The 26,306-nt window shown below is 32.6% G+C and overlaps 7 protein-coding genes and 1 non-coding gene across 8 annotated transcripts; 4 read left to right on the forward strand and 4 right to left on the reverse strand.

The window, feature by feature from the left end:
- Nucleotides 1-1,336: 1,336 nt before the first annotated feature.
- Nucleotides 1,337-4,291, reverse strand: TBLA0G00780 (alpha,alpha-trehalase; the record flags this gene model as incomplete). The annotated part of the gene is made up of 1 exon (XM_004181496.1): nucleotides 1,337-4,291. The coding sequence occupies one exon, from the start codon at nucleotides 4,289-4,291 to the stop codon at nucleotides 1,337-1,339; it is 2,955 nt and encodes a 984-aa protein (XP_004181544.1).
- A 1,312-nt stretch (nucleotides 4,292-5,603) lies between these two features.
- On the reverse strand, nucleotides 5,604-8,330 carry KAP104 (Kap104p; the record flags this gene model as incomplete). The annotated part of the gene is made up of 1 exon (XM_004181497.1): nucleotides 5,604-8,330. One exon carries the CDS (start codon nucleotides 8,328-8,330, stop codon nucleotides 5,604-5,606), a length of 2,727 nt encoding a protein of 908 aa, XP_004181545.1.
- Nucleotides 8,331-8,737: 407 nt separating this feature from the next.
- On the reverse strand, nucleotides 8,738-10,174 carry TBLA0G00800 (uncharacterized protein; the record flags this gene model as incomplete). The annotated part of the gene is made up of 1 exon (XM_004181498.1): nucleotides 8,738-10,174. The coding sequence occupies one exon, from the start codon at nucleotides 10,172-10,174 to the stop codon at nucleotides 8,738-8,740; it is 1,437 nt and encodes a 478-aa protein (XP_004181546.1).
- Nucleotides 10,175-11,067: 893 nt separating this feature from the next.
- Nucleotides 11,068-11,964, forward strand: ADE1 (phosphoribosylaminoimidazolesuccinocarboxamide synthase; the record flags this gene model as incomplete). The annotated part of the gene is made up of 1 exon (XM_004181499.1): nucleotides 11,068-11,964. One exon carries the CDS (start codon nucleotides 11,068-11,070, stop codon nucleotides 11,962-11,964), a length of 897 nt encoding a protein of 298 aa, XP_004181547.1.
- Nucleotides 11,965-12,039: 75 nt separating this feature from the next.
- Nucleotides 12,040-13,314, reverse strand: KIN3 (serine/threonine protein kinase KIN3; the record flags this gene model as incomplete). The annotated part of the gene is made up of 1 exon (XM_004181500.1): nucleotides 12,040-13,314. One exon carries the CDS (start codon nucleotides 13,312-13,314, stop codon nucleotides 12,040-12,042), a length of 1,275 nt encoding a protein of 424 aa, XP_004181548.1.
- A 2,787-nt stretch (nucleotides 13,315-16,101) lies between these two features.
- Nucleotides 16,102-16,173, forward strand: TBLA0Gtrna5E. Its single transcript has one exon. It is a non-coding gene; the product is annotated as a tRNA-Glu (tRNA).
- Nucleotides 16,174-18,003: 1,830 nt separating this feature from the next.
- YAT1 (carnitine O-acetyltransferase YAT1) lies at nucleotides 18,004-20,190 on the forward strand (the record flags this gene model as incomplete). Its single annotated transcript, XM_004181501.1, has 1 exon — nucleotides 18,004-20,190. One exon carries the CDS (start codon nucleotides 18,004-18,006, stop codon nucleotides 20,188-20,190), a length of 2,187 nt encoding a protein of 728 aa, XP_004181549.1.
- A 1,127-nt stretch (nucleotides 20,191-21,317) lies between these two features.
- TBLA0G00840 (uncharacterized protein) lies at nucleotides 21,318-26,003 on the forward strand (the record flags this gene model as incomplete). Its single annotated transcript, XM_004181502.1, has 1 exon — nucleotides 21,318-26,003. The coding sequence occupies one exon, from the start codon at nucleotides 21,318-21,320 to the stop codon at nucleotides 26,001-26,003; it is 4,686 nt and encodes a 1,561-aa protein (XP_004181550.1).
- Nucleotides 26,004-26,306: the final 303 nt, after the last annotated feature.

Raw genomic sequence — 26,306 nt, forward strand, 5'->3', positions numbered from 1 at the left:
TCAATACAATTATAGAAATTCAAAATACTTTTTATATTTTGACAGTTTGATCCTAAGCTAAATATCAGAATAGCTATGAATAGCTAACTTATTACTTGATATCTGCTTAACGTTATCATTTATTTATTTCTATTTCCAACTAATTAGCCTGGTTGATATTTATCACAATATATTTATTTACTTTATTTAATTATTTTCAATTTCAACTTTTACTTCTCGAAGAGTAGCTTTAGAAAGCTATTAGCATTGAGAAATTATAATACTAAATATTTTAAGCATAATTAATTCATGTATGTTTTAGTTTATTTAAAATTAGCGTATTTCTAAATTAAAAAATATATATAGAAAAAATATAAAAAAACTAAATTATTGGTGCTTTAAAATGTTTATTTTTAGCTGAGATTGTAGAAGTTTTGTGATACTTATTATTTTGCTATAATTATGCATTTTCTTAATTAGGATTATCTTTTTTATATTTTTTTATTTGCGACTGTCTTTAGGGTAATCGCTACATTGTAAGATGCTAGATCTGGTTACTTTCATCACTTTAAATCTTACATTACTAACTACCAATTCAAGTTACAAAAAAACTTGGAAATTAAAGTTTAAAAATATTTTATAAATCTAATCATTTTATATTTGATTTGCCAAAATGGTGACGAAAAACAACCTCTAACTTGGTATATTTAATCTCAACATATCTTGGCTATAACTCATTCTACTTTCCAAATATATTTGACAAATAAAAAGTAATTTATAGAAATTAAAATACATGATTGAAATACCCATTTGTATCACAGTATATTTGTAGAATTTAGTATTTCTCGGTTTGTTTTATTAGTATTGGGTTTATTTCTGGTCTTCTTTTCTACTATTTTATGGACATTACTGAAATATAAATCCATAAATTTCTATCATGTTCTAAAAAATAGTCCAAGTATCACTTCAAGATGTGTATTGCAAGTATTATATGAAGAATTTTTGAGCCCATTTTCCATGTTTCCAAGTTTACTATATTGTGTTTTAGCATTCAAGGTAAGTAAAATTCCTAAAAATGTTAGTGTAGAAATTTTATCTGACATATACATTTTTCTCTCTATGAATTAGATTGAAATGTAAAGCAATCTAACTGGTTAATGATAATGTCTATTAAGATACTATTACAGAGTGAACTCAAGAAATAACATTTTTTAACTTAATTTGTTAGTTAAATATTAGGATAATTTATAGAAGTTAATAAAAACTAAAAAAAATTAAAAAAAATTAAAAAATCACAACTTAAATACTGTTTCATATAGGATTAAATAGGATAGATATGTGTACAATATATTTGAAATTAAGATGAAAGACCATAACCTTCTTTTTCGTTAGGTTTTAGACTGTTAAAAAATGGAACAGGAGGAATGCAAGAACCAAGGCCCCTTCTTGAATGGCCGTTCATGTATTTTAAACCTAGTATATAACTTGAATTCACCCAACCAAATCCTTCCTTTGCGACACCCTTAAAATCAGCACCTTGATTTCCGTACTCTGCATCAACTTTATGTGGATCATTACCACGAGTGACATCATACTTCTCGACCACAATTCCATTATAATCTACAAAAGCTTTTGTCATAATGTACAGCCAGCGGTAAGCTAATCGTTTTGATACTCCAAGGAAGCCATAATTTTTAAGACCCTCCCATGCAAATATTTGATGGGGTGCCCAACCATATGGGTAATCCCATTGTCTTGATGGTCTATTTATGGATAACGGGCCTCTAGAATTTTCACTACATGCCACTAACCCTCCCAGAACTTCCAATTTAGGAAGGGCTTTTTCAACCATAAGGTTAGCTTGTTGTTGAGAGGCAAGACCTGCCCATAATGACCAAAATGTGGTCGCAGATTCGTAGGATGTGCGTTGTTCTAATTTGACATTGTAGTCATAATAAAAGCCTGTGTTTTCATCCCAAAGATATTTATTGATTCTTTGTATTCTTAAGGATGCCAAATTTCTCCAATCATCTCCAGTTGTTACTGAACTATCATTCAAATCTGTGAACGAGCCGTCGTAAAACTTCTCTATGAAATCTGCAATATCCATTTCATATTTATATAATAAAGAATTAAGATCGATAGTTGCCAAGTATGCACAGACACCTTCAAACCTATAAGTAGTATCATGCCCTGACTCTCTTACGGCACGATCATGTAAGAAAAATTCGTCTAAATCTGGCTCTATGATTTCTCCATTGTTATATTTATCTCTAAACTCTTCCAATGAAATTGCATGTTTTAAGGCAAATGGCGTTAGTATTGTATCGAAATGGGATGGTTCAGTTTCTGGAGGAATTCCAATACCATCAGGATGATAGCAGGATAATCGAGTTTTTTTATCTAACCTTGGCTCTGACATCCATACTGTTTTATACTCTTTGATAGCAGCTTTGTATGCACGCTTTATGAAATGAACAGCAGTTGAATTTGAGTTGCCTCCCATCTTATTAAAAACTTTTAGTGCCATATCCGTCAAAAAAGGAGGTTGGGATCTACACAAGTAGTAAGACCTATTAGCATTCAAGATTTTTCCATAATGTTCAATTTCGAAGATAAAATGTTCAACCATACCTCTTGCAATACTCGTTTTACCATTTTCAAGCAAACCCAAAGCGATTAAATAGGAATCCCAACCGTACAATTCGTTAAACCTACCACCAGGAACACAATATGGATAGCCCGTCATTGTAAGTTCACCAGTTGAAGGATCGAAATGTTCTTCCATAGCAATTGCTAATAAGCCTGGTGTTCCATTAATTGATTTAACGTATTCTGGTGTTATTTTCTCCGGAAGATACTCGACCTCTAACTTCATTGAAGGATGCATCCGTGAAGTCTGAATATAAAATTCATATTGTTTGGAACAATTATAAGGAACATACACTCTTGGAACTTTAGCACCAGGCAATGTTATTTTGGTATCCAACGCAATTTCACCAATATTATCCAGATGTATCTTCCTTGTCAAATTATTCCAAAATTGAGTGCTAATCAGCCTAGTTAGTCTACTAACAGGGTTTTCATTCAAACGTGCTTCATCCAAAAAAATTGAGTGACGATTGTAGCTCTTCGCAATTGTTAATTCTTGCAAAAGATTTGATAACATATATGTACCTCTAATGTCCACGTAATTATAACCCCAAGAATTTGCTGTTCCCACTTTTAGAACTTTAGGACCAGTATCTTCAACTGTAATCTGATAATTCCTATCAGTATCTTCATACGTAAGTAAGTCTTCTAAAGTTTTATCTACATTCTCAATATATAATTTTCTTGAGCCTTTATTTGTAGCAGATGATTCATCTTCTGAGCCTCTTCTCTTCAATTCATAACTTCGTGGATGTTTACTCTTGAAATTTGAAACTTTATCAAATGTACTCATAGTTCTTGTTCTAGTTAATTTTTTTTTCGTCATTGGACTCAAATCATCTGTATCAATTTTTGAAATATTCTCTGGATGTTCTTTTTTAGGGTCAGGAGCAGGGCCACAATATATTTCTGCATTAGAAAAGGGATCATAGAATTCATTTAGAGAAGACATTCTTCTTCTTTGACACCATAAATCTTTTGAACTATCATTTTGATCTGAGATTTCAGTACCATGGATATCTTGGTTGTTATTAATGTTTTTAATATTCTTGTCTGTAGAATTTATATCTTTATAAGTATCTTCCTTAGAAGCCTTGTTATTGGGATAAATTTCTGTAGGTAAAGATGAGTTACAAAGTTTCGGAACAGTTGATGATGATGGAGAAGGACTCGTATCTACAGGTAGAAACCTAACATGTGAAGAACGACTTTCTTTACCGGATTTATTATCTGAAAGGTGGCTATCTGTGGGATTTGCCTCATTGTCTGTTTTGGATAGTTGAGCTGAAAAACTTCTTAGATTTTGAAATGACCCGTTTGGAGAATATTGATTTAAAGAACTTCTAGAATTAGTTTTTGAACTAATAGCTGGTTTTGACGATAATGGTGAATCTGATTCAAGAAATACTTGAGAATCATTACCAAATGACGATTCTTCATCTATGACACAGGAAGATCTTGAATAAGATTCTAGATTAGATCTGCTGTTAGAGTCTGAGTTGCTTTCGTCAATAGTGGTATCTCTAGAATTATTTTCCTCAGCTTTACTAGCTTTTTCAATATTGGGATTTTCCTCCTCATTAGCATTAGTAGTTGCTGATAAATTGTTACGGTCAAAGCAGGTATAATTAGGGAATACTTTATTAAAAGTAGTGCTCATGAGTTGAAATTCTATTATAGAGTATTATATTTTTTGTGTAAATTATTATTTTATAACTCTTATAATTTTAGTATTTTTTTTGTTTTGTATATTTTTTTCTTTGATTTTGATGTATTAAAAGTACAATATTGATTGATACTCGTAATTATTATTTATTATCATTTATAAATATAGATAATTAATAATAATTGTTATAAAAAAAGAAAAAATAAAAATAAACAGAACAGAACGGTCGTTAATTAATAGTAATTGAAGATCTGTTTTAGTAAAGTGTATAATTAAGGTTAGTCAAATAAAAATTATTGGAGAGTAAGTAATTGCTATTAGAGTATAGAAATATTTTTACTTTATCTTTGTTAGTAGGAAAAATAAAAATATACTAAAAAAAATAAGGGATACTTATCAGCCCACAAATGTTGTGGCTTGAAATACTAGAAATACTTACTCTATTTATATAACCTTCGTTTAAAAGGTAATCTTATTAGAGCTTCAATAGCCTAAGAGCCAATCTATTAAATAAGTAATTAAGCATAATAGGAAATTAAAGGATTAACATATTCATGACTTTATTTTACTACATGCAAGTTTTTAGTGTAAGTCTGAATTAAAAATAGAAACATTTGAATTTGACTATGTATAAAACAAGTAATTAATAACTAAAATAATCAGGAGAGAATTTATAACCCGGTTTGTCTATTCTTTAGTAACTTTCCGAAATCTTAGACATCCTAAGGAATTTCTAGTAAAACTCCGAAGGGAAAAAAAAGCTTCAACGGATAATGCGCTCGTTTTAACGGGTGTTGGTCCAGACGAGATTCACGTGAAACATCCCCAGAGAAGATATAATAAATAGATTCCTATTTAATAGTATATATTTATGTTTCGTATTAACAAATTTTAATACTTAGTGGTTTATACAGAGGGAATATTTCCTAAAAAAATATTAGTATTCCCAAATGAGATTTTTTTTTTCAAAGGATAGAAGATGAAATTCATTTTTTTCAATACTCCTTGGATATTCTATCAATGTTTTGAAAAAAAATTAGAACAGCTTGAAAACATTCAAATATACTTCAGAAACGATATAAAAATGTTCTAATTCTTCAAATAATAAAGTATCAATTTACTGTCCGACCATTAATTGTATCAGAAGACACATACAGATATACAAAATATTGTCAAAGATAAATCTATTGATACAATAATGTAGGATTTATTATATTATATATATGCAAATAGAATTTTTTATTAATTGTATTTTTCTCTATTTAGAAATGCTTAAAATGTGTAAAATTGAAAAAAAAGAAATAAATTAACCGTTAAAGTTTTGTAAGAAAGATATTTCTTCAGGTGATAGGGAAAGAGTTCCTATGATGCTTTGGTATTTTACAAGGAAAGTATACACATCTTGAGCAAAAACTGATGAGTCTACATTGGTAGATAATCCTCTTATGATCTTGCTCAAAGTTTTTGAAGACATTTGTACTTGATCACCAGTAACATTAACGATCTTAATGAACCCCATATAAGCACTACTCTTTTCTTCTAGGATATCCAATTTGTCCACTGAATCACACCATTTAGACCAAATTAAATCATTAGCAAAAACTCCAGATGCAAAGACTTCTGGATGGGTCATTGCCATTCTGCCTATTGTAATTGCAGCATTTTCCAAAACAGAACGATCCAATATTTGTTGGGTTGAAGTGAATAAATCTAATAGTACTTTTGAAAGATCGATTATATAATCTCTCAACTCTATACGTTCAGAGATTAAGCCTAATGACCAAATAGAATTAATTAAAGCAGGTATACCATCTGAATCATCATTGTGTACTAATTCCATACCAATTAATTTCAAAAATTGAGGCAATGTAGTGGATAACAGATTAGCATCCAAGAAATATACGATATCACCTAATAAAGCAAAGGCACTTTGTCTAACTTCATGCACCGAATCTTGTAAACAAGTCAACATAACCTGTAATAAAACTCTATCTTGACCGTCATTTGGGAAAAGTAAAGGTTGTGAATCTTGGCCTAAACCTTGCACCAAACCATCAATCATATCTAAAGAAGTGATTATGAAATCCTTTTCTGGTACCACAATGCTAGGATCAGCTTGAGATTTAGTTTCCAATTCAATACAACTACATAGAATTCTGAAAGCTCTGTTGTAAACCTCAGGAGCCATTGGTAAAAATTTGGAACCCAAAGATGATGCGACACATGATAAACATTCCAATAAAGGCCATAATTCTTTGTCGTTATCAGGTAATGAAGTCCATTTGTTAATTAGATGTGGTAAGATCATATTCATTGCATTATCATCCAATTCAACTTTTTCAGAAAATCTACCAACAGCGTCATAAAGAATAATTAAATTCTTTTTTTTGTAAAATTTAAAACATTGATCGAAATTTGTTAATAATTGAGTATACAACAAAGTTTCCACTAATTCAGCATCACAATTTTCAATGAAAACAGCGACGCTACTAATGGCAGCTTCTTGAACATCTTTCTTCTTATCCATTAATGTTTTGATAATTTCTTCAATGACTGGCATTAAAAATTCAGTGTGATCCTTTAAGATCCAAGTAGAAAATCTACTTAAAGTCCAACAGGTGATTTTACGAACAGGAGCCCATTGATCTTTTAATTGTTGAACCAAGAATGGAATCAAAGTAGGTAATTGATCATCGAAATATTTAATCCCCCCTTCAGCCATAGCACCTAAGGCCAATACAGTAGCTTCTCTAATAAACCACTTGTCTGAAGTCAAATGCTCTCTTAAGAATGGGAAGGCAATATTCATTACATCATGAGGTAATAAATTTGTTAGAATATCTAAAGTAGCAGCAGAACATTTTCTTAAATTCCATTGTAAGTCTACATCACCACCATCGTCATCGTCATCACCTTCATCATCATCGTCATCACCACCTTGTGAGTTATCCTTTTTCTTTACAATACGAGGAGCCATTGGCTTAATATCTTCATCTTTATCTTCTTGGAAGGCATCATCATCGTTTGAGGATTCCAGGATTAAAATGGATTCATCATTATAAACCATTTTACTTAAAAGAACTGGAACCACTGTATCAATATAAGGTTGTAAAATATGTTGTGGAATATTTGAATTAGTGGCCAAAGTATATAAAAATTCACAAGCTTCAATGGCAACTTTTTCATCCTTGACTGAACCAATGATATGTAGCATGAATTGAATAATTCCTGATAAGTGAGATATTAATTTATCAGGTCTAAATTCTAGAATTGTAGCAAAAGTGATACATATTTGAGTTCTAACTAAATCATCTTCGACGTTTTGAGCCAATGTGAAGATGATGTTTAAATATTCATCCAATCTCGATAAGAAAATTTGATTTTGTAAAGGAATGATATTATTAATACATTTGATGGATTCTGATCTAATGATATTTGAATCATTGGCAGGGTTTGTAATGAATTGAATGAAATGATCGATTAAGATTTCCATTGGCTTAATATTTCCTGACCAATCTAATTGGAAAAATTGAGCGCTATCTTCCATTATCTTGGAGAGTGCTTTAATACTTGGTTCATTTCCCTTTGAAGTCAATTCCAATAATTGTGATAATAATTGCATACCAGTTTGATCATCTCTATTCTGTCTATAATAAGTGGAAAACAAAGTTGTGATGACGATCCCTGTGACGTTTGTAATAAGAGTATTTGTGGAGTTATAAAGACCATGGATGATATTTGATTTAACATAATTGATATCGAATGATTGTGGAGTTAGCATGGAATTTTTCAATAGAATACCTGACGTGGCTCTATTATTCTGAAGTTCCATGGAAGAGAAGTTTTGTTTTAATAAATCGTTAGATTCACCTTCAATTAAGATATAACAAAGATAATTTAAATATTCTGGTTGTAATTTGAATTGATCCAATGATTCCATGGCATGGTTTCTTTGAGTTTGATCTGGAGACATGGAGTCTTTCAATAGAGTAGATAATTGTAACACCGAAGTGTTATCAGGCGACCATGACATGTTGTGTGAAAGGGTATATGTGTTGGTGTTTTTGTGTATATCTATAAAATTATAGATATCTATATGTGTATATCTCTCTTTCTCTCTCTATTTATATATATAAACATATATATACATATATGTATGTATCTGGATACACCGACATATATGTATTTGTATATATTGGTATGTCACTTGATTCCGAAAACTTTTCCTATTGCAAAACAAATTTGCACGTGATAGTCACGCTTATAAAGATACGAAAAATAAAAGAAGGAATAAAATAATATATACAAAAATAAGTCAAAAAATGTATGTATATATATATAAGTCGAAGTTCACAATGTGGAAGTTCACTAGATGCAGAATAGAATAGTATTACAGAATGTGTAGCACAATGATGAATAGTTAATTTTTTTTTTTATATATTACTGTTTGTTTATAGCGATAGGATCCATGGTGAACCTAACACGTCCTGTATTTTTCTTTTGTATGATTGGAGTATCCATATCCGATTCACAATAACACATACTTGCTCTTGCATTTTTCCAGGCGTTATGACGTGCCAGACGTTCTTGACGAGTTTCCAAATAATCTGCAGGGATATATCCGGTCTTTTGATCTCTACACCTACGTACTTTCCAAAGATTATTACAACACGAGTCGTCTAGCAACTCACAAGGTTCATTACATCTCAAAGCCACTCCTTTGATGGTGTCGTTGGATGAAGTGGAAGAAGAGAGTGGTTTATCCTTTTTCGAGACCAGCTCGTGATTTATATAGAAATTCAACCATTCTTCATCCAAATCATCTAGGCAATACAAACGATTTGAAGTTAAGTCCGATTCACTTTCCTCGTCGGAATCCTTGTCGGGGAATAATAATGTTTCATTAGTATCATCATTCGAAAGCTCATCATCCGAATAATACTGTAATAAATCCTCCGAGATATCCATCAACAAATCTTCTTCCTCTTCTTCAACATCTGCATCTTCATTGTTTGAGCTACTCAAAGTATATGTAGTTACACGTTTACGAGGCTGTACTTCCTCCTCCTCTATAAAGATTTGAGATTTCTCATCTTCCTCTTCCTCTTCCTCTTCCTCTTCATCACCACTGACATCACTATCATAACTTTTGGGTCTAGCTACGTTCTTGAACCCCAGAAAATGGAATCCATTAGAACTAGAATTGTTATTCTTGTTGTAATCGGTATTAGTGTCTGCAGGAGTAGCAGTAGTAACATTAGTTGGTTCGTTTACCCCTGCTCTTGCAACAGTCTTGGAAAGCATCATATCGGGCGATTCGGATTCGGAGTCGGACGCAGTATCCAAATCAGTCAAACAATCCGAGCCAAGTCCCAGTTCGCCGATGTCGTCGGCCGAAAGGAGTCGGCTGTCCATCCGGCTATCGCTCAAATCACGTTCGGAATCGGAATCGGAATCGGAGTTGAGATGGAAGTTACATACACTACTATTACGAGAAACACGACCACCACTTTGTTGTGACCTTCTAAGCGTATAGCATGTGTTATCATTGTCTTGTAATGTCAAACTGTTTGAAGAGTTGCTATTACTATTGGACAGCTTGATCAGTCCATCGATTTTTTTCTTTTGATAGCTATTCAATAAAGTTCCATCAAAACTCTTATTGAATTTGGCATTGAAAATGTTTCTAGTGATTAAAGTCATATTGTTTCTATAATCCATATTGCCATTCACATGAATATTCTTGAGGTTTAAATTGCGTAAATCAACATTAGAATTAGGGTTTGAAATTGAAAGACGTCCAACAGGCATCACATGAAGTGTGCGTGGGCGTGAACAGTAGAAGTCATCGAGTGCAGCAGAGCACGTATCGTTCATAGTGGAGTGTCAAATAAGAAGGGCATGCCACGTGATAGCGTAGTAAAATATGGCAAGGGACTTTACATGAAACTTGACAAGAAACTTGACAAGGAAAGAAATTTTTTTTCAATGTGAGGTCAATTGAGCTGAGAAGCTTGGCTTATATAGATGCGATATCTGACGAAAAAGCCTGTGGGGCAGTTTCTCCGGACCGGCCCAAGCCATACATAATAGTAGTAATAATGATAAGACAATGATAAAAGTATTCACGTTGTCCCTTGAAAAAATACAAGGCTCTGAAGGAACTAAGATCACGCGGAAATTGTTGGGGAGCGACACAAAATGGGCGACGACATAAAACCAAGGCACAGGAATAATTACGGTAAACCAATCGCAGAACGATGGCATGATGGTACGGAGTACGTAATGGGCAATGGAAGACTGTTCTACAGGCTCCCAGACAATGCCGCAGTGGTAGGTCTAGCCGGAAAAAAAGCCAGATCCCGGAGAAATTCAACCGAGTCTTGGCATGTGGCGGGGTCTTTTTCCTGCAAAGAAAAGCGGGGTCTTATTTTTTTTATTTATTATTTTTAATGTTGTTGTTGTTTTGTTTCTTTATCGTTCCTTTACCGGTTTTTTACCATTTTTTGACCATCATTTTTCTTTTTCTAAATTTCCACTTTCTATATCCATTTTCCATTTTCAATGTTGTTTTTTTTTTCATTTTTCATTTTTCATTTTTCATCTTCTTTTGACTCGCCCCGAATAAGAATTGGCTGACTTCTTCTATCGATCTATTACCTCTTTAATACAATAATGTTATATAAGGCATACATTTCCAAACTACTCCAAACACACACAACCATCACATTACCTCAACCCATCATCACCCAAAAAAAGAAAAATTTGTCATGGCCATCGTACAAACTGATTTGCAAGGGGCTTTGCCTCTTGTTGCAAGAGGTAAAGTAAGAGATATCTATCAAATAGACAACGAGACATTGTTGTTTGTTGCTACAGATAGAATATCTGCCTACGATGTGATTATGAACAATCCTATCCCAGATAAAGGTATTCTTTTGACGAAATTATCTTTATTTTGGTTCGAATTTTTAAAAGATGTCATTCCAAACCATTTGAAAAAAATCCAGAATATAGATTTCGCCGATGGGCAACTCTCCCCTTACAAGTCCCAACTTCAGGACAGATCGTTACTCGTACAGAAATGTAAATTGATCCCATTAGAATGTATTGTAAGAGGATATTTGACAGGATCTGCCTATCAAGAATATTTGAAGACTCAAACCGTTCATGGAATGCCCATAGAAAAGGGTCTTCAACAATCGGCAAAATTTAATAAACCAATTTTCACCCCTTCTACGAAGGCTGAACAAGGTGAACATGATGAAAATATCTCGCTCGAAAGAGCTATTGAAATCATTGGTAATAAGTCATTGGTAGAAAAAATATCCAAAATCTCGATTGAGCTTTATGAAAGAGCTAGAGATTACGCTTATACAAAGGGTATCATCATTGCCGACACGAAATTTGAATTCGGGTTGGATGAAAATTCAAACTTGATCCTTATTGATGAGGTCTTGACTCCGGATTCTTCTAGGTTTTGGAGCAGAGATACTTATCAATTGGGTAAAGATCAAGATTCTTACGACAAACAATTCTTGAGAAATTGGTTAGTTGAAAACAAGTTAAAGGGTGTTCCTGATGTGACTGTTCCTGATGAAATCATCTCCCAAACACGTGCAAAATATATAGAGGCTTATGAATCCCTAACAGATGAAAAGTATTAACCAAAACGTTTCCTAAATTACATATATACACATACACACACACACACACATATATATATATATATATATGCAATCCTACCTTCTATAATACTCCGCTAATCTTTTATCGTAAAACCTTGGATTATCACTCCCCTTCTTCTTTTGCCCGCTTAAAATCTCTCTGGCTCGTTCTTCAACCGCCGTATCAAATTGTTCTTTTAGTTGATTCAATCCTCTTTCATATTCTAAAGATTGTTTCTCTAATAATTTTTCAATATTAATTAATTCTTTTTCATAATCCAATAAATTTCTTTCAAATTTCTCCAATTGTAAAGATTTTCTAGCGGTACGAATTTGAATATCTTGTAATAATTCATATGTAGACGGTCTAGTTCTTAAATTAACATCAATCATGGAATGAATAATGGAATTCAACCCATTAGAATAATATTCGGGAATTCGTTCGAACTTCCCACTCTTGATCTTATTAGTTAATTCACTATAAGTCTTGGCTTGAAATGGTGGATGTAATGAACACATCTCAAATATAACACATCCAAGTGACCAAATATCACTTAAAGGTGAATATGGTTGATCATTTAATACTTCAGGTGACATATAATAAGGTGTCCCCACATATGTAGTGGCAAATTGAATACTTGTCTCTAATGATTTAGCTAATCCAAAATCTCCTAATTTCACATTCACAAGATTATAATCTATATTTTCATTTTTATTATTCTCAATTTTTTCATTCTTAGTATATCCTTTAAAATTTGTTAATAATCCATTATTATATTGTATGGCCGAATTCTCTATATTTATCTTATTTGGATCATCATAACTTAAAAATATATTTCCAGGTTTCAAATCTCGATGAATAACTATATTTTTCCCCTTGGCAGGTTGTTTCATTCGATCATAAATCGTTGTCAAAGGTGATAAATCTTCCCCATAATGACATTTATATAATGCTGTTAATACCTGTGCAAATATACTCCAAACTATTTTTTCAGGTACATATCTTCTTTCTTGTTTATAACGCTTGATCATTTGACTTAAATCTCCCTTATTACAATATTCCATATATAAATATAACACTTCTTTTTGTTCATCAAAATCCCAACTGAAAAATTCAACTATATTACTTTGTTTTAATTGTGATACAATAGAACATTCAGCAATCAACTGTTGACGTTCTTTAGAGTTCATATGTCCATATTTAATCTCCTTACGTACCATGACAGTCTTTGTAGGATTATAAATGACTTTACGTACTGATCCAAATGATCCTCTACCTATCTCTTCCAAAACTTGGAAATCTGAACGGTGGGGTTTTTTAATTTCATTTCCTGGTGTTCTTCTATACATAATTAAAAATGATCCTTCTTGTAGTGTTGAAATGAATTATTTTAATACTTTAAATCTTTAATTATTTTTTTTTAATATAAATTCTTTTTTTTTATTTTATTTTCTATACAAGTATAAAAACTAATTGTTTATCATATTGCCAAATTTAGAAAGACGCTGTGAAATGTCCGAAAAAAGTTGAAATCTAATTGTAAGAAAGATAAAACCCCAAGTTCAAAGATGCTAACTTTCAAGAATGTTGTGAGGTAGAATACTATTAATGACCAGCGGTCGAACTGTTGAAAACATTGTTGCTCATAGTTTAATTCTTAGTTAAGTAATCTGTTTGAATAATTATTATATTATTATTATAAAAAAATCTCCTTGCTTCTTTCGAAAGGGAATATATGATATATACAGGATATACAATGAACAGTTATAAACTTTTGGGATATTTTTGTGGTAATTTATACTCCAAAAAATGGACAGATCCACCATCAACGAATTGATGGTCTGATATTAAAATAGAACCTATCACATCCTAATACCTTCTTAATATCACTACTTGGGTATTTTTAGTAGTGAGGCCACTTATGCTTAATGCATGTTGGATTATTCATTATATTAAGTTGTTATTAGTTGTTGTATAAAGCTACAATTACGACTAAATTCATACTTTATTAGCTGTTAACGCAAACCCACGACTTATGACACATAATGCCACAGCTCTGACAATTAAATCTTTAAAATTGTGGTTTTTAAAATAATACTTGGTTACGTGTTTAATTTGAATTCTATTAAATGCTAAAAATATGGATATAGAACTTTCTTTTTTGTTTTTTCAATTTTTGGTAAGATTTGATGTTATTTACATTATTTAAAGGGAAAAGACATTTTCATTAATTTAAAAAATAATATATTTATTAATTCATAGAAAAATTAATAACAAATATTTAAAAGTATAAAAATAAAAGTAATAAAGCCCAAATGCTCCTAAAAATATTTTTATATATCTAAATCTATATTATGTACAATAGTTTATTTTGCAATTCAGTAAAAAGGCCTATTCGATAGAAAGAAGTTTCTGAATAATCTTATTTCTCAAAAATAAAAAAAAGGTTTGCCTACAGCAATGCAACTAAAACCTATTGTAAATTTCAAGATGTCTTTAAAAAACTAGTCGTAACTCCTAACACTAGAGTGTACTATAGTAAATTATTATTGAATAATTCACACCAATAATTAATTATTTCCTTATATATTCTAACTCTTGTCAAAGAAATATCCTACTCAGTAACAACTAGAAACCTTTCTACTTCTACAGGCTTATAAATAGAACCAATCTTTAACCCAACTGCTTCATAAATTTAAGGCTTATTTGTAATAGTACATTGTCCAAGAAAACAACTAATAAAAATGGTTGAAAAATAGATACTTTTAAAGCATTTTTTAAACTAAAGAAATTTCAAAGTATTACAGATTATCTAAGGAAAGGAAACTTGATTTTCTTCATATAAAGCATGTAAGAATGCTATGAAAAAGTCTCTGAATTGTCACTCATTTAGATTAGCATACATGTAAATTGATGTAGCTAGAAAGTGTTATTTTACCGTGTAGTGTGTGCTACTACATTCTTTGTATTGAAGTATAGTATATTTTGAGGAATAATAGGAGTTAAAAGCGCTGGGAAATAATATAATTATTTTTCTAATTATTTCGTAAAAAGACATTTTTTTTAAGTGTGTAATTTTCACATGCCTGCTTTGTGATTCATAATTAAGGTATTAGTTAAATAAGGGGAATGTTCTTTAGAGTTAAAGAACAATTATCAATGAAGCTTGTTTTAGCTTACTATATAAAGAGCATATTTTGTAAATAACTATGAATGTTTATAGAGTATGTAAAAGAAGTAATCCAAAACTACATCAAAATACATTATTAAATAATGTCAGACTCTCTTCAATTCCAGTAATATTTTGTAAATAAATATAGATATTTATAAAGTATATAAAAGAAATAGTCCAATATTACCTCTAAAAAAGCATTATTAAATAATGCCAGAGTTAGAATAAGATAATAATATTTACGACAAAATCTTAAGTCTTGGATATATAACATAGATATTATAAAACAAACATTTCTATTATATAGTGATCTGGCTAGTATTTTACAGATGATTATAACCCTGATTATTCTTATAACTATAACTTACTTATCTTATTCTGTGTAATTCTATATAGATGCCTCATGGGCATCGCTATATACAAGCGAGTTTACGCTTCGCAACATGTTGATGCGAACTTCTCTGATTTAGTTAGGGCTTGTAAGCTCCTAACCCTTGACACAGTGTACTGACAGTATCATTATGTCACAATTTTGTTGTAGATGAGATCGACTTTATACTCATCTACAAGTTGCTAACTAGAAATTGTACACAACACTGAGCAGCTGCTAGTTGCATCCCTGTGAATATCTGTTCGATGCATAATCTTTATTAGTTAGCCAGCATTACTCAAACTGTGCACTCCTACCCTTGTAAGTAAGTTCATAAACAGACCAATTAAAGTAAAATGGAAAAGCTGGCGTTGACCTTTGAAAAGTATTTAAAGGCCAGCTTTTCAGACTTAAGACATAAATTAATAGGTCTTTTATACAGTTATTTAGTTTAAAAAGAACAACAATTATATTCGTAAGTTCGAAGTATTAACTGGTGTTAAGTTGATAAGATTGTTACGTTAAGTTTTGGTAGTTACTATTTAAGTATATCGTACTTCTAAGTTGGTTTACAACAATTTCAACAAATAATAATCCGATATAGTGTAACGGCTATCACATCACGCTTTCACCGTGGAGACCGGGGTTCGACTCCCCGTATCGGAGCATTTCTTTTGTGTAACGATTTTTTTTGCTTTGCTACTCCCAGTAGTATATCTTTTTGGCTGCTAGTTTAATACCAACTGTTTATTAAACTATACAACTATATACCTGAGCCTATGTAAGTTAAATATTATTATTATTACGTTCAGATTTGTTCGCTATACACTTCCATCTTTTGTATTTCGTTCTTTTGTCTTCTAGTTCTTACTTCTTTGTTCTACTTTAACCCTCTAGTTTATTCTTTTTAGCTTTAGATTCTTATATAGAATTTATGTTCATGATTCACTTGTTAATCTACATGTTCATTCCGTTATCACGTGATCATGGTTATACACGTGACTAACGTATCTCACACTATGTGACATTTTGCAACTCGAGTTCATGCCACGTGATTTAATTTTCTTTCCTGTAGGGTTTACTACAGTGGATATTAGGTTCAGCGGGTATAAACAGTTACCCAGAGTGTCACTTATTAGGATGTAATGATCAATCACTTCTTATTGATCCGGTATATAACTACTGACCTATTTACTTCACTAGTTAATCACTTGTTTGTTGTTCCTCTTGAACATCAAGAAGATCCTTCTACTGGGATTCAAGAGAGTTAGACATTGTTATACAGTGTTTAAGATGTAAGGGCGATTATCCTATTTTGAAATATATAGTAAATACTATAACTAAAGTGAATATATTTCTTAAATAGTGTTTTTCGATATAAACAGAAAAACACATTTTAAATAATAAGTCACGTGATAAAAAGTCTTTTACCACTTAATAGAAAATGATTTAATCATATTCCAGCACCTTCGTCGACCTATAGTCGCCTCTTATATACCTTTACTCATTGGTGGCCCAAACAATACATCCTGAACCGATTAGCTCCCAGTTCTCCCCATTACTCCTGGACTCACGTTTGCAACCGTTCGTTCACTACTATGGTTAGTAGATACCTAGGCTATAGCCCTTGTCATCTTTTAATAACGACACCTAGCTAATACATCTGTAACCACTGGTTACAATGCGTCCCACTTATGGCTGGACACTCCACAAGTCACGCGATTACCTCAAACCCATGCGAAGACTTGGTAATCCCTCCAGGATTCCTACATTTCCAAAGATAATGTTATTAGTTACTAATCATATTGCTCAGTACGTAGTTATATAAACTATATATATATATATATACATGTATCTATGTTGATACAATTATTTTGCTGATCTTTTACTATAGACTTAGAACTACTAAAGAATGCAAAAGTAGATATATTCTTTATTTTTTGAATACTCTTTAATACTTTTGAGTTGCCTTGTTTAATAAGTTTTTTTTTACAAGGTTCTAGTTCCTGTCTGGTAATTTACTCTGTATATATTTTTAATAATGATATGACACATATTTCATGAATATGTGACACTTCTATATTTCACATATGCACCATCTAAGACTTTCCATTTTGTCAGTTTACTAAGTCAGAAAGTATTCAACATATACTGTTTTAAACAGCGATTTTTTTAATAATATCTAAAAATAATCCAAACTAGTAAAAAACGTATTTACGTTTGCATAGAAATCATATCTCTTTTTTTAGATATCGGATATTCGTCTATAATGGGTAATAATATATAATGCGGGGTTCATCGGCTTAAAGGAACTCCGAAATATGAAGTGTGACTTAAAATATCGGAATACTAATGATACCCTTAATTTATCAGATACGATTGAAATACTTTTTTTTAATATAAATAATTAATAGTTCAAGATTTTGGATTAAAGAAATATTCAAGTTTTAAGATTTAAAAATTCCGCTTCATAAGATTCCTATCGTTACACTTAATATGACAAAAGAAACTCCAAAGTTAAAAAGACTTCCTATTCCTCCCCTAGAAGATACCCTTAATAGATTTATATCATGCGTAGAACCATTACAAGATGAAAAACAAAGAATAAAGACAAGACAAAAAGTGTTCTCTGCAGAAAATTTAGATAGTATGCAACAATTACAAGAAAAATTAATTGAATATGATGAACAATTAGCTAAAGAAAATCCAATATCATCTTATATTGAACAATTTTGGTATGATTCTTATTTATTTTATGACCAATCGGTAGTCTTAAATGTTAACCCTTCTTTCCAACTTCAAGATGATCCCATGGTGAATTCATTAACATGCAATATTGATACTTATGGCGAATATACTTTACAAATCAAAAGAACCTCTAAATTAGTTGTTTCTATTCTAAAATTTATTAAAGATATTAGACAAGATAATTTACGTCCTGATAAGATTAGAGGTAAGATTCCTCTATCTATGGATCAATACGATAAATTATTTGGATCAAGCAGAATCCCACCAGGCCCTGGAGAAGAAACTTGCCATTTACAAACAGATAAGACTTCTCATCATGTCATGGTCATGTATAAGGGTCAATTTTACTGGTTTGATGTTTTAGATATTGATAATAATCCAATATTCAATTCTCCTGAAGAATTAGAATGGAATCTCTATTCCATTTTAATTGATGGGGATAATGAAAATAGGACTAATATTTCTGCACCAGTAGGTATATTTACCACTGAAAGTAGAAGAGTTTGGTCAAATATTAGAGATTATATCCAAAATTCTGAAGATGTGACCAATTGGAAAAATTTAAGAATCATTGATAGTGCATTATTCGTCATATGTTTAGATGATATAATCATTGATACAGATAAAAGTAATAATCAAAGTAATTTTGACAGCACTAAGAATACTGAAAGAGAAAAAGAAGAAGAGAGTAAACTGGTAAAATCAATGCTATGCGGTACATCTGATATCGATTTTGAAAATAAGGACAATGTGAGAACTTCATTACCATTAGGAATCCAAAAGGGAACGTGTTTAAACCGTTGGTATGATAAATTACAATTAATTATAACTAGGAATGGTAAAGCCGGTATTAATTTTGAACATACAGGTATTGATGGTCATACTGTGCTAAGACTCGTGACTGATATTTATACTGATTCTATTTTGAACTTTGCCAGTGAAATTACTAAGGATATCCCCAGTGTATTTAATTTATCCAAATCGTTTAATGAAAAAGTTAAAGTATCCAATAATATTAATGATAGTAATTCGATGGCCAACTTAATTACTATTCCAAGAAAACTTGAATGGAAGATCGATTCATTTTTAAAATCATCATTACATTTCGCAGAGACAAGAGTCTCTGATTTAATCTCACAATATGAATTTGTTAACCTTGATTTCAATGAATATGGAGGTCATTGGATCAAGAAAGTCTTCAAGTGTTCACCAGATGCCTTTACTCAACAAATCTTCCAAATAGCGTTTTACGCATTATATGGTAAATTCGAAACTACATATGAGCCTGCCATGACAAAGACTTTCCAAAATGGTAGAACAGAAGCCATTAGAACTGTGACTTTTGAATCTCAAAAGTTTGTGAAATCTCTTTTCGAAAGAAACGTTACGGATGAAAAGAGAATTGAATATTTACATGAGGCTTGTTCCAAACATTCTGCAATCACGAAAGAATGTTCACTAGGGTTAGGCCATGATAGACACTTGTATGCGTTGTATTGTATTTGGAGAGAATCATTCCAAGAAAAGATGGATCTTCCACCCCTTTTCAAAGACGGTTCTTGGAGCATAATGAATAATAACACATTAAGCACTTCGAATTGTGGGAACCCTTGCTTGAAGAACTTTGGGTTTGGACCCGTAGTACCTAACGGGTTTGGCATTGGATATGTAATCAGAGACAATTCCATTTCCATCGTAGTATCATCAAAACATAAACAAACAAAAAGATTTGTAGCTTTAATTGAAAAATCATTCGTCGAAGTTCTCCATATGTTCCAAAGAACCACTTCCACTGCACCCAAGACCAATCAGGATTCCGAACAGTACATGGTGGAGCTAAGATCCACGGGAGACAGCCAAGAACAAGGAAGATCAAAGGCATTGTCGTATCTGTTGGGTGGATATGATTATTTTGATGTCAGCATTACTGGGTAGGCAAGGAAGTGAAAAGTAAATATTATGCATCTAGTTGCACCAGGACAACAGTTGCACCAAAAATAGTTGCACCAGGACAACAGTTGCACCAACAATAATACTCACCACTATAAAACCAAATAGTGGCTGGATAGCAACTGAATAGATCGACTCGAGTAAACAAATCCTCAAAAGTCATCACATTTTCTGACTCAAATATCTAGCATTAAATAAATAAATAACTTACGATAAATAAACCTAAAAAACTATAAAACCCTTTCCAAATTGGCACCGCTGGGATTCGATAACCACGTGTATCGGCTCAGTTCCTGTGCGTGCCTGTCTAAGCGCTCTCCGAAGAGGTTCCGAAGTAGGCCAATTACAGAAGGACGCCCCTAGAAGTCCAAGTCGTTCCAGATCATCAACATGACGTTGTCCGGAACAAAACAGGGCCTTACGATCCGTGGGAATAACGCCCTGTGGAAAACTGCCAGATGGCAATGATATCCTGTAGGCCCAGTAGTTTGTAAGCATCTCTTTGACCCTTGACTTAATCTGATCTTAACCATTGCCATCGTAATTAAGAGGTACTAATCGTGTTGATTATTAGTGTTGAAATTCTTCCACAGCGGAGTTAGTGTTTATTAATCATATTTTCATTTTCATTTTCATTTTCAATTTTATTCTAACTTTTATTTCCAGTTCTCCTTTCTTCATAAAACCTTTATTTCAATATAGATCAAAAGTGATCCCAATCGATTATCTGCTCTTAGATCGTTGATTTATTTTATTTAAGAACTATTTTCTGTTTGTTCAGCTCTTTTTTTTTGGGTCATTTCTAGACATTAAGCCAAGAGGAGTAAAGGACTACTAAGCAGATCATCATCTATAATAAATAAAACTTTACCAGATCAAAAATATTGATCAAAAAAAAAAAAACATTTAAAAAAAATTCCAAAAAATAAGATAAATATCGTGAGATAAATCAACTGTTTTAGATTCTGATATTTGATCTATTGTAATTCTCTATATTCTATTTTATCCTGTTTTGTTTTACATATATTTTTTTCTTTTTTTTTCTTTAAACTGATAAATTTGTAAACAATAAACTTCCAGGTACCACCTAACCCACATACGGTACTATTACTATGAATGGATTTAATGCTACAGCCAATACATTTGCTGATGCTAATGTAGTCACACAACCTGTTGTAAATACTAACTCTGCTGCCATTGTATCAACCACACCAACAGGTGTCCCACCAGTAAACCCTTCTCCTGCTCATAGCTCCACACCAACTACTGTTAGTAAACCTCTATTAAAATTAAAAGTGCTTGACACATTACGCCAAGGGACTATTGATGATTTACAAGAATTATTAAACACTTCATTTGTTCCAAGAGATGATCCAATTGTTCGTGAAGTCAGTCAATTGTTACTACATTATGCAGTTCAAGTGGCTCCCTTGGAATTGATTAAAGAAATAGTTAAAAAATGGGTACCCACATCTACAAAATCTCCTAAACATAATAATTCTGGTGAGAATTTCGTACCTCATTTGGATTTGAATTATCAAGATGGTGACGGTAACACCCCTCTACATCTTGCCTCAGAACAATCCCGTGGCGATGTAATCACATATCTAATGGATCTGCCCAATATTAATGACTGTATTTTAAACGATTCGGAACTGTTACCATTAGAAATGTGTAAGAACTTAAACGTGGCTCAAATGATGCAAATTAAAAGAGCAAACTATGTAGCAGCCACGGCAAAGGAATTAAGAAATTGTTTGAATTCAAGAGATTTTAAAAGATTGACTAAAATCTTTGATAATCCAAGAAATAAAGAATTATTAGATATTAACGGGATAGATCCAGAAACTGGTGATACCGTATTACATGAATTTATTAAAAAGAGAGATGTTCACATGTGTAAATGGTTGATCGAACATGGTTCAGATCCATTCAAAAGAGATAGAAGTGGTAAATTACCAAGTGACTTATTAATGAATGTTAATGAAAATGATGTACCTACAAATTCTAAAATGTCAATTGATGTTCAATTGAAGAAAATGTTAGAGAAAGCTGCAAAGGAACAAAGTGTCATTAATGTAGCCAACAATTTAAATGAAGCTCCTACTTTGAAAGGGTATTTGAAAAAATGGACAAATTTCGCACAGGGTTATAAGTTACGTTGGTTTGTATTAAGTAATGATGGTAGATTAGCCTATTATAAAGATCAAGCTGATACGAAAAATCCAAATCGTGGCTATCTAAACATGGGGACTTGTTATCTACATTTAGATTCCACCGAAAAATTGAAATTCGAAATCGTAGGTGGTGCTACAGGCACTGTAAGATGGCATTTAAAAGGTAATCATCCAATTGAAACAAACAGATGGGTGTGGGCTATTCAAGGTGCTATTCGTTTTGCTAAGGATAAAGAATTATTGAAAGGTAAAAATACTGTTTCTCCTGCATTGGTAATGAATAATTATGTCTCACGTGAAAATTCTACGAAACAAGTTACTGCAACTTCAAATGATGGTCGTTCAAGATCAAAAACTGCCTCTTCTTTATCTAAATCAGATGATTCTAAAGGAAGAACTTCTTCACACAAGAGATCAGGCAGTAGCAATAAATCAAAAGTTATATTACCAGATGATATTAGAATGAGTAATAATTTAACAGCTTCAGGAAAATCATACGTAAATAGGGTATTGGAGACTCGTCTGGAATCTAGTTCACCTGGTACTTCAATTAAAGGAGTTTCTTTGGAAAATACTGCTACCACCACTAAACAAAAACAATCTAGATCACCATCTAAATCTCAACAAGCCACTAATATACCAGAATCCACTCAATACACTGCCGAACCAGAAGCTCAACAGGTACAAGAATCTATGGTTGATGATACAGCAATGCCTGTGTCAACTGATACTACGACAGAACCTCCAATTCAACCTCAAACATTAGTCCAAGAACCTCCACTACAAACACAACAGGCTGAATTACAAGATCTTCAAGAAGCAGCTGATTCAAATTATGATTATGAACCAACAGATGATGCAGCATATACTGGCAATTACGAACAACAATATTCTGAAGGTGAGGCATTATCTGATGAAGATGAAGATGATGGTATTGGAATGAATATTGATACTGATGATGAAGATATTCAAATCCAGTACGGCCCTTTCACTCAACAGGTAGAACTTCAACAGAAACATATTTCCATGGAATTATCTTCACTAACTGAGTTATTAGACACCAATATTATGGATGAAGCATCTTGGAGTACTATTAAAAATTCCATAAAAACTATCACACAATGCTTCGAACAATTAAATACGTTATCTGCCAGTAGAGATAAAAAATTAGTGGCTATGTTAACAAAACAAAAAGATGTTAATAATGTATGGATTCAATCTGTTAAAGACTTAGAAAGGGAATTAGGAAAGAAGAGTCAAAGATTGGAAGCTATGGATAAAGAAAGAAGAACTTTGAAGAAAGTAGTCAATAAAAGAATCCAAGACACTGAGAGCCCTCAGAATGTTGCAAAAAGGTTGTCTAAACATGACGATTCTTCTAGTACTTTGGAACAAGTACAGAAATTCATTTCTGCTACGAAGGAAAATGATGAAGATTCGGATGTGGAGGAATTCTTTGATGCAGAGGATGCAAGTGAGGATTCAGATAGTGTGTCATCAAACATTCAATCATATGATTATTCTACCGTCAATGGTAATACCAATTCTTTGTCAACTACAAACCCTGTCTTAGTTACACCAATGGAAACTCCTCAATTACCCGCTGACATTCAACCAGCACAAAGCACTCACGCTACACCAGCCCCAGTTCCAGTTCAACCTACTCAGGCTGCCCAAGTATTAGCTGCACAGGCCCAAGCTCACGTTCAAGCCCAACAACAAGCCCAAGCTTTCGCCCAACAACAAGCCCAACTTCAAGCCCAACAACAAGCCCAACAACAAGCGCAATTACAAGCTCAACAACAGGCTCAATTACAAGCACAACAACAAGCTCAAGCCCAAGCTTTGGCTCAACAACAAGCTCAAGCCCAAGCTTTGGCTCAACAACAAGCTCAAGCCCAAGCTTTGGCTCAACAACAAGCTCAAGCCCAAGCTTTGGCTCAACAACAAGCTCAAGCCCAAGCTTTGGCTCAACAACAAGCTCAAGCCCAAGCTTTGGCTCAACAACAAGCAGAAGCAGAAGCCCAAGCCCAAGCCCACCAAGAGGCCCAAGCCCAAGCCCAAGCTCAAATTCAAGCCCAAGCCCAAGCCCAAGCTCAAGCCCAAGCCCAAGCCCAAGCTCAAGCCCAAGCCCAAGCCCAAGCTCAAGCTCAAGCCCAAGCTCAAGCCCAAGCCCAAGCCCAAGCCCAAGCTAAGGCAATTCAAGCGGGCCCACAACCAGCCAAGAAATCTCCTGAAGAGATGGCCGAAATTGTTAAAGTAAAGACTAAAGAAGCAGAGGTAATAAAGAAAAAGGCTCCTGTAAAGATGATGAAAACCGACCTTATTGCAGTCACTAAATCACAAGCTGCTCGTGAAGAAACATTAAATGCACAAGGCACTTGGCTAGGCTATGAGGATGGCCAAAGAAAGAGATTGGCCCTTAGTGAAGATGATCGTCCTTCTATTAGTTTATGGTCTGTTTTAAAATCTATGGTTGGTAAAGATATGACAAAGATGACTTTACCTGTTACTTTTAACGAACCAACTTCTTTACTGCAAAGAGTTGCTGAAGATTTGGAATATTCAGAATTGCTAGATAGGGCTTGTACTTTCAACGATTCTACATTAAGATTATTATATGTAGCATGTTTCGCTGCTTCTTCAAGTGCTTCCACTACACAAAGAGTTGCTAAACCATTCAACCCTCTACTAGGTGAAACATATGAATATGCACGTCCTGATAAGCATTATAGATTTTTCACAGAACAAGTCTCTCATCATCCACCAATTTCTGCAACTTGGACTGAATCACCAAAATGGGATTTTTGGGGGGAATCATATGTCGATACTAAGTTTAACGGTAGATCATTTGAAGTGAACCATTTGGGTTTATGGTATGTAAAAATGCGTCCAGATGATCCAAAAGCTCCAGAAGAATTATATACATGGAAAAAACCAAACAATACTGTTATTGGTATTTTAGTGGGTAATCCTCAAGTTGATAATCATGGTGATGTTACAATCACGAATCATAATACGGGTGATAAATGTACTTTACATTTCAAAGCTCGTGGTTGGAGATCTAGTGGGGCTTTTGAAGTTAGAGGTGAAGTATTTGACAAGAAAGGTGATAAGAAATGGGTCATGGGAGGACATTGGAATGAATCATATTTTGCAAAGAAAGTTACAAACAAGAATAAAGGTAATATTTCCTTAGAAAAAACCAAATCTGCTGCTGGTAGTACTGAAGGTCCAGCTAATGATGGTAGTAAATTTTTAATTTGGAAAGTAAACGATAGACCAGATGCACCTTTCCACTTAACACCATTTGCAATTACATTAAATGCTCCACAACCACATTTAGTTAAATGGGTTGCCCCTACTGATACGCGTTTAAGACCTGATCAAAGAGCTATGGAAGATGGTGAATATGACAAGGCTGCCAATGAAAAGACTAGATTGGAAGAGAAACAAAGAGCTGTACGTAAGAAGAGAGAAGAAGGAAATATAGACTACAAACCTAAGTGGTTCACTAAAGAAACTCATCCTGTAACAAAACTTTCGTATTGGAAGTTTACTGGCAAATATTGGAATGAAAGAAAAGTTCATGACTGGAAAAGATGTGATGATATCTTCTAGACTACTATAGATTTTCCATCACATTATACTCAATAATTCCAGTTTTAGGGACATTTTTTCATTATTTTCGTTTCATAATATTTTGTTTACGTGTTTAATTATAATTTAGTTGCTTTACATCATTCTCCATATTATTTTTATTTAAAATGATGTATAAGTTTGTATGATAAATAGATGTATATATCAATAATATGTTTAAACTAATGTTTTATGCAATTGCTAACCTTAATATATTATTTATATATGAAGCTTTACCCGTACTAGAATTTAACCTTTGCAATTGTATATCGTGTATGGGCAGGA

Source organism: Henningerozyma blattae, chromosome 7 (assembly GCF_000315915.1).
Source record: "Henningerozyma blattae CBS 6284 chromosome 7, complete genome".
Classification (NCBI taxonomy): Eukaryota; Fungi; Ascomycota; class Saccharomycetes; order Saccharomycetales; family Saccharomycetaceae; genus Henningerozyma; species Henningerozyma blattae.